General features: G+C 35.0%; 1 protein-coding gene across 10 annotated transcripts in view; it reads right to left on the reverse strand.

The window, feature by feature from the left end:
* Nucleotides 1-12,640, reverse strand: part of CCDC171 (coiled-coil domain containing 171) — a 396,084-nt gene that overhangs the window by 314,077 nt on the left and 69,367 nt on the right. For 9 of the 10 annotated variants that reach the window (XR_008661460.1, XR_008661461.1, XM_055302495.1 and 6 more), the window contains 2 exons: nt 9,837-9,929; nt 5,734-5,894 (listed from right to left, as the gene is read on the reverse strand). Coding sequence is in view for 8 of the 10 variants with exons in the window: in XM_055302495.1 (XP_055158470.1) it covers nt 5,734-5,894; nt 9,837-9,929 (254 nt within the window). In the remaining 2 variants the exon portion in view is untranslated. The remainder of the gene's footprint in view (nt 1-5,733; nt 5,895-9,836; nt 9,930-12,640) is intronic. The other variant, XM_055302499.1, reaches the window with a different exon arrangement.

Below are 12,640 nucleotides of genomic sequence, written 5' to 3' on the forward strand. Positions count from 1 at the left end.
ACCTAGCTGTGTTCAAGGGACCAGGAAAACCTAAAGTCCTCCTCCACCATCTTAGCTCCTCACTTCACAGGAAATTCTTTTCAAAAGATTTGCCTTCCTATTTAAATTTTGCTCGGGCTGGGATTAAACTATATTTACATTCCTGTATGGACATCTGATGAAAGGCAGCTTAGAAGCATTTCAGTTTAAAATTTGTTAGAGATAATTCACCAAATAGATAATTTAATTCAAATTAAAGGGCTGCCACTATTTTTAGTCTGAGATCTTCCTGATAAACATAGTAGATCTGTTTCCTATGATTTTGAAGCTGTAATGCAGAAGACAGAGTGATTCAGTATAACCTAATCCACCACCACATTAAGGCTATAACCAAATAAAGAACTAATTCTTTTTTTTTTTTTTAAAGAACTAATTCTTGAATGGTACATGATATTACTCTCAACAGTCAACATTCCTTTCTTTAGGATAGAACATAGACAATCTAATGCCAACTCTTTTGTATATTCTCCTTTGGATCAAGAATATTCCAAAGTAGAGTAATTAAAATTTTAAATAAAAATATATAGAAGGATTAAACACTACATTTATAAATATTTATGTGTGCCATATATTATATACATACATTTACATATTCATGTGTTATATATATTATTTATATTTATATATATGTGTGTGTATCTCCCAGAAAGTAGAATTAAATAATAAAAATGGATTGAAGTAGAGAAAAGATAACAAATACATTCAGGAATCCCAATATATATAAATAATAGAAGTTCTAAGAGAGAAGGTAAAGAAAACAGAAGAGAAGAAATAAGCAAAGTAATAAATATAAGAGAATTTCCTAGAAATGAATTACTTGAGTCTTTAAAATTGAAGGAGCTAAATGAGTGCCCAACATGAATGAAAAAAACATCCGTACAAGGCCCATCATTATGAAATTTCAGAACACTGGGAACATGGAAAAAATTCTATAGTGTCCATAGAGTATGAAAATATATATACATTATTACTTTATCATGTTATAATATCAGTAAACCACTTCTAGATATTCCCCCATGTTTCCAGACTTGATGACCACTATGTACAAGTTTCCAGTGGAAAACATGGACCACATAAAAAAGATCAGGAATTAAAGGACTTCGGATTTCTTGACACTAGAACTTAATAAATATCCAACTGAATTAGGAAAAAGGGTAAAGATCAAATAAAGATATTTTCAGAATGCAAATTTCAAGATTTTTTCTCTGATGCAGAATTTCTCAAGAAGCTACCTTACAAAGGGAGTAAATCACACAGGGAGGAATGCACAAGACCAGCAAATAAGAGATCCAGTATAGAAGAGAAGCAGAGGGTATCCCAAGGAAGATAGTAACGGGAAGTCCTAGGGATGACAGCGGCAGGGAGCCTAAAAAACAATTTATCCAGAATGGAGAAAGAGGAGAGAAGAGTCCAGGATGGATGTCTTCTACAAGAAACTTAAAACGATAGAATTGCTGAGGTGTAGGAACATAATGAGAGATTTTCAATTCTGTTAAAGAGTTTAAAAATAATTCAGTGATTGTGCATATAAACTAATCCAATTTAAAATGAGGCAATTACTGGGGTGCCTAGGTGGCTCAGTCACTTAAGCGTCTCTGGATTTTGGCTCAGACCATGACCTCAGGGTTGTGAGATTGAGGCCCACGTAAGGCTCTGCACTGGGTGTGGAGCCTGCTTAAGATTTTCTCTCTCTCCCTCTCCCTCTGCCCCTCTTCCCTCCCTTTCTCTCCCTCTCTAAAAATAAATAAATAAATAAATAAATAAATAAATAAATAAATAAATAAATAAAATGAGACAGTTATCAACTATTCACTCATTTAATAATTCAGCAAATCTTTATTTACCAGCTCTTATGTGCCAGACACTATTCCAGGCATTGGGAGATAGCAATGAACAAAACAAAGTTCCTGTCCACATAAGAGGAAACATAATAAACAACAAAGAATATAGTAAAATATGCTATGAAGAAAAATAAAGATGAGATACCAAGAAAAAAAGCTATAGAAAAAAATACCCCCCAAAATAGAACCCCAAAGAAAGGATGGGGGAGGGGAGGAATAAGTGTGTGCTATGTGGGAGAAGGGTACAATAGAGGTAATAAATAAGTGGGGACCAACAGATAATATCTAATGGTGGAAACTGAAAACATGGCAGGATATGCATGTTATTCAGAAACAGGAAGTTAAACATCAGAAGAAACAGCAATAAGAATTAAAAGCAGTTGCCTTGAGGGAGTAGAAACAGGTAGTAGTAGAGAGCAAGGGCCATGCAACTATTGACTTTGCAGTACTATTTTACTTTTTAGACTATGTACAAGCTAATCTGATAAAAGTCAAAATATTAATTAAAAATTATCACTCAACAAATATAAAATTAAATGCTTCTGTTATGTGGTGCTGGGTTCAAGTTCAAACTGGGTCCCCTGAAATGGAGGGACATTCCTCACTGTCATCAAGGACAACCCAGGAAGTCATCCTAAGCTACTAGGCTCCTGGCAAAGCCCCACCAACAGTTATGAGTTGGGCAAGAGTGTAAGAAAGGTTAAAGGGAGCCTCGACTCTTTGAACTCCAATGGGGATGTGCCAGGACTTGCCAGGTGGAGGATTTAGGCAAGAAAGGGAAGGGAGAGGAAGGAACTCTGTAGTTAAAATGCCTTCTTTCTTACTGGATTTCCATTCTATTATTTTTCTAAAAGAGCTCAGCTTACAACTTCACCACAGGCTGCTTTAAAATAATCATCTTTGGCCTTTTATCCAGAATGTACACAATAATGCCAATAAATTATAATACTTTTGTTATTTTTATACTTTGGGTTGATTTTTTTTAAGATTTTATTTATTTATTTGAGAGAGAGAGACAGAGACAGAGATAGTGACAGAGATAGCAAAAGAGAGCACTGGGCTGGGAGAAGAGTGATGAGCAGGCTCCCTGCTGAATAGGGAGGCCAATATCCAGCTTGATTCCAGGACCTTGGGATCATGACCTGAGCCAAAGGCAAGACACCTAATAGACCAAGACACCCAGGAGCCTCTTGGATGATATATTTAGAAAAATAAAGAAATTCCCAAATACTGAGTGTAATGAAATAGAGATTCAGTCCATTCAGGATCATATCTTTGACTAGTATTTTTTATTTAATTTTAAACTAGATTTAAAGTTACTATGATCTTCTTCCCCTATCACTGTCCAGCAATCAGTTACTACAGCTAATGAAGACCTGACTAAAGCTTGAAAACCTTTAGTTTCATACTGCAACTCTTAGATGCAAAAAAATTAACAACTAAGAAATTTTAACTACAGAAATACAGAACAGATATATATTCTATCTAAAATTGTATATAATATATATTTGTTAAAATAGCCTGTTATCAAATTCTTAGCTGAGATCTTTAAAATATATATAGTATATACCTTATATATATTTTTATAAAATATAAATATATATATATTCTACCTAAAATATATGTATACATATATATTCCATCTAAAATAATTTCACGCAGGAATGTTCACTGTTATGAAACTGTTTACCAAAATTATAAATCCAAACTAGACAGACACATAGCTTTTTTCTCCTGATCTAGATCCACCTGGAAAAAACAAGCTAAAGAACCTTAACCACTGGGCAGCCCGGGTGCTCAGTGGTTTAGCACCACCTTCAGCCTAGGGTGTAATCCTGAAGACCCTGGATAGAGTCCTGCGTCAGGCTCCCTACATGGAAGCCTGCTTCTCCCTCTGTCTGTGTCTCTGCCTCTCTCTCTCTCTCTCTGTGTCTCTCATGAATAAATAAATAAAATCTTTAAAAAAGAAAAAAAAAAGAATCTTAACCACTGGCCAAGTTCAGGCAGCATTTTCTCTATAACATTGTTATCACCAGTTGCTGTGTTGGTTTTATCCAACCAGTAAAACACTGTCCTACCCCAAAACTCCCTGCTCTCAGAGTGCAAATTAAAGGTACCATTTAAAGACTTTAAATCTACCAAGTTTCTTTTGGAACACATTATCCAAAACTTAAGAGCTACTTTGAAAAATTAATGTCTGAGAATTTGTGACTCTAACGTGTTCTAAAATATTTTTTAAAGAGTATTCTGAAAGAAAGTCAGAAGCACAAATAGGAAGTTAAATAACCAACCCAATCACCCTTCATGTCATATCATTCCTTCTAATACCACACATCATCGATACAGAAGTGGCTATTACATTACGTATAGAGAAAAGGAAGATGTGATGGGGAAGAGAAGTCACAGGAACTGAGTCACAGTAATGAGTAGTGGGCTTTAATTATTATTTAATTTTTATTGTTTATTATTATTAACTTTATTATAGCATAGTTATATAGGGATAAAGAAGAGATAAGGGATGTTATGTTAAAGTGTTTAGGATTTTTTAGCTGGTGCTTAGTTGGAACATGTAACTAATATTTAGAATTATTAGTTGATACTTACTTATTGGAATACAAAATTTGCATAAAATTTTTCAAGCACCAAAACACAAATAATAGCAAAACAAATTTAAGGGTAAAATTTGCATTAGGGTCCAATCAGAAAAGTTAATAGGTTGGATCGGATTGATGGACAATGGGCATTAAGGAGGGTACTTGTTATGATGAGCACTGAGTGTTATATGTAAATAATGAATCACTGAACTCTACTCCTGAACCAATATTAAACTGTATGTCAACCAACTAGAATTTAAGTTTTAAAAAAAGAAAAGTACAATACATATCTGTAACGCACCAACCTATTATCATGTCACGTACCAATGGTGATATACATTTCAGCCTATGGGAAGAAATGGTTTGAAATATCTACTATCTAATTTTTTGGAAAACCTATTAAAGAATTAAAAACTTCTTTTTTTTTTTAAGAATTAAAAACTTCGTAAAGCATCCCACAGAACATTCCAGATGAAAGGCTTCTGAATTTTTTTAAAAAGGTTAAAATCAGTAGGAATCAAAAAGACCCCAACTTCCACTTACTAGTTGCGTATCCCCATTAAGCCTCCATTTTCACATCTGTAAAATAGGGATAAATGGAGCAGCTACCTCATGAGGTGTTCTACAAATTGAATGAAATCATGCAGTGCTAGAAACCAAGTGAGCCACAATGTGTGCTAGCCACTAAGAATGATATTAGCCCCTAGCACTATTATGTCTGTAGTTTGAGAAAGTATCAAACATCTCCACATAGACCTTTTTTGGGTGGCTCAGAAATCAAGATCTTTAAAGATACTATATTACATCAGTAAATGCAAAATACATTAACATATTTACTTTCTAGTGTAAAAACTACATTTCGAGAGCACTTGGAATAGCCATGATATTCCAAAATCCAAAAAAAAAAAAAAAAAAGCATTTCCACATTTACCTATACAGAGAAGCATAATTATGCTTTATGCAATCCTTTATCCCCAATCTAGCACTGGCATTAATGAGAGCTATATCTAAAATAAGACACACTCATACTTATGTAGGTTTCATAAACTCTTTATATTCATATAAAGAATTTTACAGTAGGGACACCTGGGTGGCTCAGCAGTTCAGTGCTTGCTTGAGTCCCAGGATCAAGTCCCACACTGGGCTTCCTGCATAAAGCCTGCTTCTCCCTCTGCCTGTGTCTCTACCTCTCTCTCTCTCTGTGTGTCTCTCATGAATAAACAAAATCTTCAAAAAAAAATTTTACAGTAAACACTTACAAATTTAGTTTTGCAAAGCTCTCTTGTGCATTATGCTTTTCTCGCTCATATGCACTTTCAACTTCTTTGAATTCATTCTTGATCATTTCCAAATCAGCAACAGCTTCTGCTTGGCTGGCCTTTTCTACCTGCAAAGCTCCTTCAAGATCTCGGATCCGTAACTACCAGATGACAGAGAAGTAGTTAAAGCAAACCAGGAGACGCTAGTCAAATTGAATAGAGTACTTTATCAGCAGCAGATTATCATTCATCCAAACACTTCTTCCTTTCTGCTTTGGTTTAAAAAGGAAAATAAACTAAAGACAGTATATATTCCTTTTCCCAACGTGTTTAATGGAAAGGAGGAAGTGGAAGAACAGTTAACTGTGCTATGGAAATGCCTAATCAAAGTGCCTAATTTTGACACACTAATCCATTTGGATAATTCTTTTTAAAAACATACTGAAATTAGTGGTTTTGGAAAACAAAAGGGAGGTATTATTCCTCTATTATGAGAAATGTCGTTATATTAACACCTTTAGAAACCCATGAAAGTTAACAGTTCTTTTTTATTCTTAGAGATTTTTTACTGTAGAAAAGTAAAACTTTTATTACCAAATAATACTATCTGACTAAAATATTTATGAGTGTAGTCAAATGATATCTAGGATTTGCTTCAAAATGATTATGGGGATGGGGAGTAAATGGGGGCAACAGATAAAAAACACAACTGACCTGAGGTAAATCTGGAAGTGATGGCTACATACAGAGCTCATCTTACCATTTTCTCTACTTTTGCATAACTTGAAATTTTACATAATAAAACACTTTAAAAACTAGATTCTATATAAACTTCGACAGAATAAAAGTACATTCCCATAAAAGAATAATATGCAGCTATAAAAAAGCTGCAAAACAACTTTTGAAAAGGAAGTTCTTTATGTAGTTATCCATGTGTTGTTAACACAGATTGAAAAAGCCAAGTCCAGATCAATGTATGCTGTATGCTATATTTTAGGTAAATGGGTCAAAAAAATTAAGTAGCAGGCAAGAGGGTGGAGTGAAGGGAGAGACAGGAGTGAAAGCAAGACTTCTCGATCATTTAATATTGTTTTGATTTTTGAAGTATGTGGATGTTTTACCTTTTCCAGAAAATTAAATTAAAAATAAAACATAGGCTGCCAAGGCTCAAAAAAAGTGGAGGGTGGTAGAAAACGCTTTACACTAAATAGAACCATAAAGAACCATAAAGCTCACATTTAAATACAGCTCTACAATTTAACTTACGTGACTTTTGGCATATTACTAAAACCCCAAAAACCTGATGTTCTTCATCTGTAAACAATAAGTAATAATAATAACAGTAGTAGTAATAAGAAAAAGAAGAAGAAACAAATTATCAGGCACCTAAGTGGCTCAGTCAGTTAAGTGTCTGCATTTGGCTCGGGTCATGATCCCAGGGTCCTGGGATCAAGTTCTACATCAGGTTCCCTGCTCAGTGGAGAGTCTGCTTCTCCACCTCCCTCTGCCCCTCTCCCTGGCTCCTGCTTGCTCTCTCTCTCTCCAATAAATAAGTAAATTTTTTTAATTTTTTAAATTAAAAAAAATAGGCTATCTATACAGAGTTGTTAAAAAAATCTAATGAAAAAAATAAAAAAAAATCTAATGAGGTAATATTCATCTAATATACACCTAATATTACATTTAATATATGATATTAATTTAATAAATGTTTGGATATTTATTAAGCACTTAATATGTGCCAGGCAGTGAGCTAGTATTCAAGATATTATATAATAATCATGAGAATAGACAGTCTTAGTTTTTCAGGACATCCTAGTCTTTAGGAGAGGTGAGACTACAACAGAATGTAAGTGCTTCCTGTCACAGAAGCAGGCACAAAGGGCCATGAAATCAGAGAAAAGCTATGAACAAGCCTCCTGGGGATGGCAAAAGACAATCTGAGGTAAGAAGGATGAAGTCACCAAGAAAAAAAGCCTAGAACCACATGAAAATGTTTTGTAAATTAATCTATACAAATAATAAGCACCAGAATTATTATTCATAATTATACAAAAATATTTTGGAATAATCAAAACATTCTTACACTTAAAGTAAGGAAATAGATCTGGAGAAACAACTTAGTAAATTTTCAAACTTGGTTCTTTTAAACTTTATCTTTCTTTGTAGTTTGTCTAAATCCAATGTTGACAACTAAATTATAAATCTAGAAAACATTTTCTTCTGTCTGCATTGCTCTCTTCTTTCAGAAAATAAGCACAATCACAAATGATAGACCAATCCAACTGAAAGAGAAGTAGGCTTCAAACTAGTAATTCTGAGTCAACTCTGATTCTTTCTCATTTTTAGAGAACAAATTTAACAACAGAATACTGCAAACACACATTTAACTAGTTTATGATAAGATGATGGTTAATTACAACTATTTAGTAGTCTCATTTCCTTTCAAACTAACTTGAGGGATGCCTAAGGAGGCTTAGTCAGTTAAGCGTCTGCCTCTGGCTCAGGTCATGATCCTGAGGTCCTGGGATTGAGCCCCACATTAGACTCCCTGCTCAGCAGAGAGTCTGCTTCTCCCTCTCCTCCTAGCCCATGCTCTCTCTCACTATCTCTCTCTCTCTCTCTCAAATAAATAAATAAAATCTTTAAACTAATCTGAAACTGAATTTTACTAGATGTACCTCATTGAAAATATTTGTCAATATCTACAGCTATATGGTTCAAATATAAACTTTGCCTTTTTTTCTGAGTCATAACACTAAGTTAAATATCAAATATTAATTTTAAATTATACAAGTAAAAAATATACATGTAACAACTTTTATTTTTGTGGCTATTAACTATATATTTCCAGGTATAAATTGTAATTATAATGAAAAACTTAATTTTGAATTATATTTCTTTCATAAATGTAAAACTTTAGCCTTTTTGCTTATTGCTGCCATTTGGGTGATCCAATTGTTAAAAAAAAAAATCTTAGGGCATCTGGGAGGCTCAATCAGTTAAGTGTCCAACTCTTGATACCAGTTCAAGTCTTGATCTCAGGGTTGTAACTTAAAAAAAAAATTACCTTGCACAAGTTTGCTTAAAACACAAACACACTCAAATATATGGGCCTGGGATGCCTGGGTGACTCAATGGTTGAGCATCTGCCTTTGGTTCAGGGTGTGATCCTGGAGTCCCAGAATTGAGTCCCACATCAGGTTTCCCCTAGAAATCGCTTCTCATTCTCTAAGACCTGTGCAGTTTGAGGAGAGGGAACTTAGGATGCCTTCAATTAATTCCCCTCTCAGATTTAATCTCCTATATTATGCTCCCACAGTATTTTAGTATTTTATACTCCTATCTGTACATTTACCTGTATATCTATATAGATGCAGGTAAATATACAGTATTCCTGATAATGGAAATAAGTTCCAAGAGGAGTTGCAGCTCTTAATGCAAGTGCTAAGCCATGTGCACAGGATGTACAGTCAATAAATGAACAAGCATAATTTTTAAATGTTTTCAAAAAGAAATTTATCCCATCATTGTTGATGAAAAGAACACTCTGATCAGCAAATCTTGCTAAAACAGGCCAGATGGTAAGTCCTTTGGACTTTGCAGGCCATAACATCTCTGTCAGAACCCCTCTGCCACTACAACACAAAAGTCCCACAGTCAAGACAAAACCTCCCTCAAACAGTCTGTGGGTGAGATTTGGTCTGTGGGCTGAAGTATGCCAATCCCTCCTTTAATAAAACCATCATCAACCATATCCTGCTAGCAAATAGCATGAGTGTCTTAATAATATGCTACCTATTATTTTTTTAATTTTATTTATTTATTTGAGAGAGAGAGAGAGAGAGAGCGCAGGGGGAGGGCCAGAGGCAGAAAATCTCAAGCAGACTCTGCACTGAGCACAGAGCCCAACCTGGGGCTCGATCCCACAACCCTGAGATCATGACCTGAGCTGAAACCAAGAGTCAGAGACTTAACTGATTGAGCCACCCACGCACTCTTATGCTACACATTCTAAACGTCAACCTTAATTCTCTGAACAGAATTCTGCTTTTCTCAACCTCATAAAATCCTTTCAAAAGAAATGTTTGTTTACATTTTACCTGAATAATTTCAGAATTAAATTTTGATTCCAAATGTGCTGCTCTTTCTGCTTCAATATTTTCTTCTAATTTCCTCACTCTTAGAGTAGTTGCCTGAAAACAAATTAAAAGTTTAAACTCACAAATGTTGGTATTTAAAGTGAATGTGGATCTTTGCAACAACGTGAACGGAGCTAAACAGTATAATGCTAAGCAAGATAAGTCACTTAGAAAAAGACAAATATCACATGACTGCACTCATCGAATTTAAGAAATAAGCGAACAAAGGAAAAAAAAGAGAGAGAGAGACAAACCAAAAGGCAGGCTTAACTATAGACACCAAACTGATGGTAACCAGAGGGGCGGTGGGGGGTGATGTGTTAAAGACGGTGGTGGGGATTAAGAGCACACTTATCATGATGAGCACTGAGTAATGCACAGAATTGTTGAATCACAACATTGTACACCTGAAACTAAAATAGCACTGTGTGTAAACTATACTGGAATTAAAACTAGAAACTTAAAAAAGGGCAGCCCGGGTGGCTTAGAGTTTAGCGCCGCCTTCAGCCCAGGGCCTGATCCTGGAGACCCAGGATTGAGTCCTGCATCAGGCTCCCTACCTGGAGCCTGCTTCTCTCTCTTCCTGTGTCTCTGCCTCTCTCTCTCTCTCTCTGTGTCTCTCATGAATAAATAAAATCTTTAAAAAAAAAAAAAAACTTTAAAAAAGTGGATATGGATAACACTTTAGATTGCTGTAGCCTCATTTTTTTCTGCTTTTCCAAGAATATGTCATGCTAAAAAAAATCATGCTTGGGAAGAATGCTTCCAGACCTTTTTTTTTTTTCTCTTTTTTTATTGACATATAATCTGAATGTAATAAACCGCACATATTTAAAACAATTTGATAAGTGTATATATACACCCATGAAATCACTGCCATAATGAAGATAAAAATATTTGCATGACCCCTAAAAGATTCCTTATATCTCTTGGTAACTTCATCCAGCTCTCTACCACCCCACCCCCATCCCCAAGTCACCACTGATCTGCTTTTTGTCACAATTGATCACTTTGTATTTTCCAGAATTTCATATAAATTGACTGATACAGCATGTACTCTTTATTGCCTGGCTTCTTTCTCCCAAATAACTATTTTGAGAGTCACCATGTGGTTACATTTATCAATAGTTTATTCCTTTTTATTGCTGAAGTGTTCCACTATGTTGATACACCACACTGATTTATCTGTTCACCAGTTGATGTACATTTGAGTTCTTTCCAGTTTGGGCTATTACAAATGAAACTGCTATGAGCCTTCATGTGCAAGTGTTGTATGGGACAAACACTGATTTCTCGGAGATAAATAGTGAAGGGAAGAATGACAGGGTCACATGGTGGGTATATGTTTAATGTTTTATGAAACTTCCAAACTTTTGCAAAGTGTTTATAATTATATACATCCTCAGCAACACTTGGCATGGTCAATTTTTGTTTTTTCGTTTTTTGGGAGGAGGGGGTTTAAGACATTTAAATAGGTATGTAATGGTATTACATTTCAGTTTCAATTTGCATTTCTCTAATGACTAAATGACATTGAGCATCTTCTCATATATTTATTTACCACCTGTATATCTTCTTTGATGAAGGAGTTGTTCAGATCTTTCCATTTTTTAATTGGGTTGTTTTATTACTGAGTTTTGAGAGTTTACATAAGCTGCATATAAGTCATTTACTGGATATGTGATTTGCAAATATTTACTCCAGTCTACAGTTTGTCTCTTCATACCATCAACAGTATCTTTCACAAAGCACAGTTTCCATTATGATGAAGTCCAATTTATCAATTTTCAGGCAAGAGTCAACCTCTGGCCAGAATCAGAAGTCAGGAGCTTTATTTCTGAACACCATTTTTTGTTGAGAAAATGCAACCCTGGGAAGCACTGGATTCCTAGTCCCAAAGAGGGAACTGGGCTGTTGGGGCCTGGGCAAGTAGGGCTACAAGGACACCTCGTTGCAGATGTCTCAGGATAACAGTAGCAAAGAAAAGCCATGCCTAGAGTTCTGTCAAATAAAGATGGTTCAACTGTGATGAAGTAAGGCATTACTAATTGATTTCCTTTTTATTTTTTTTTTAGATATAGTACAGTACTGTAGGTGTATTTTCTCTTCCTTTTTTTTTAATTTTTATTTACTTATGATAGTCACAGAGAGAGAGAGAGAGAGGCAGAGACACAGGCAGAGGGAGAAGCAGGCTCCATGCACCGGGAGCCTGACGTGGGATTCGATCCTGGGTCTCCAGGATCGCGCCCTGGGCCAAATGCAGGCGCCAAACCGCTGCGCCACCCAGGGATCCCTGATTTCCTTTTTAAATAAAATTTGGACAAGAAATAGGGTTTTTTTAATTATATTTACTTTATCCTTTAGCCTAAGTTGAAGTTTTTTTAAATGCACAGCTTGGTTAATTGATTTTTCCTCTTTCCTTCCACAATTTTAACAGAATCACAGCAAGAGGGAGAGTAAATAAAAATTGGATAATTCATCAATTAAGCAAGCCATCTGTGAATAAGTAAGAAATGACTACATTTCTCTTTGAGCAAAGCAGATTCTCGTAATATCTTATTATAGAGTAGAGCATAAACACAAGTGTCCTTCTTCTTTAGAGGCCTTTGGAGATACCTCTTGCTACTAACAGCCTTCATAGTCAAGAAGTAATTCTGCTTTGTGATTCAATAACTCTGTGTTTCACAAATATGAAACTCATAAAATATTTTTTTACACTGACTTATTTGCTTTACTTAGATTTTGCAACCCTGCCAATAATATTT

Source organism: Nyctereutes procyonoides, unplaced genomic scaffold, assembly GCF_905146905.1.
Source record: "Nyctereutes procyonoides isolate TBG_1078 unplaced genomic scaffold, NYPRO_anot_genome, whole genome shotgun sequence".
NCBI lineage: Eukaryota > Metazoa > Chordata > Mammalia > Carnivora > Canidae > Nyctereutes > Nyctereutes procyonoides.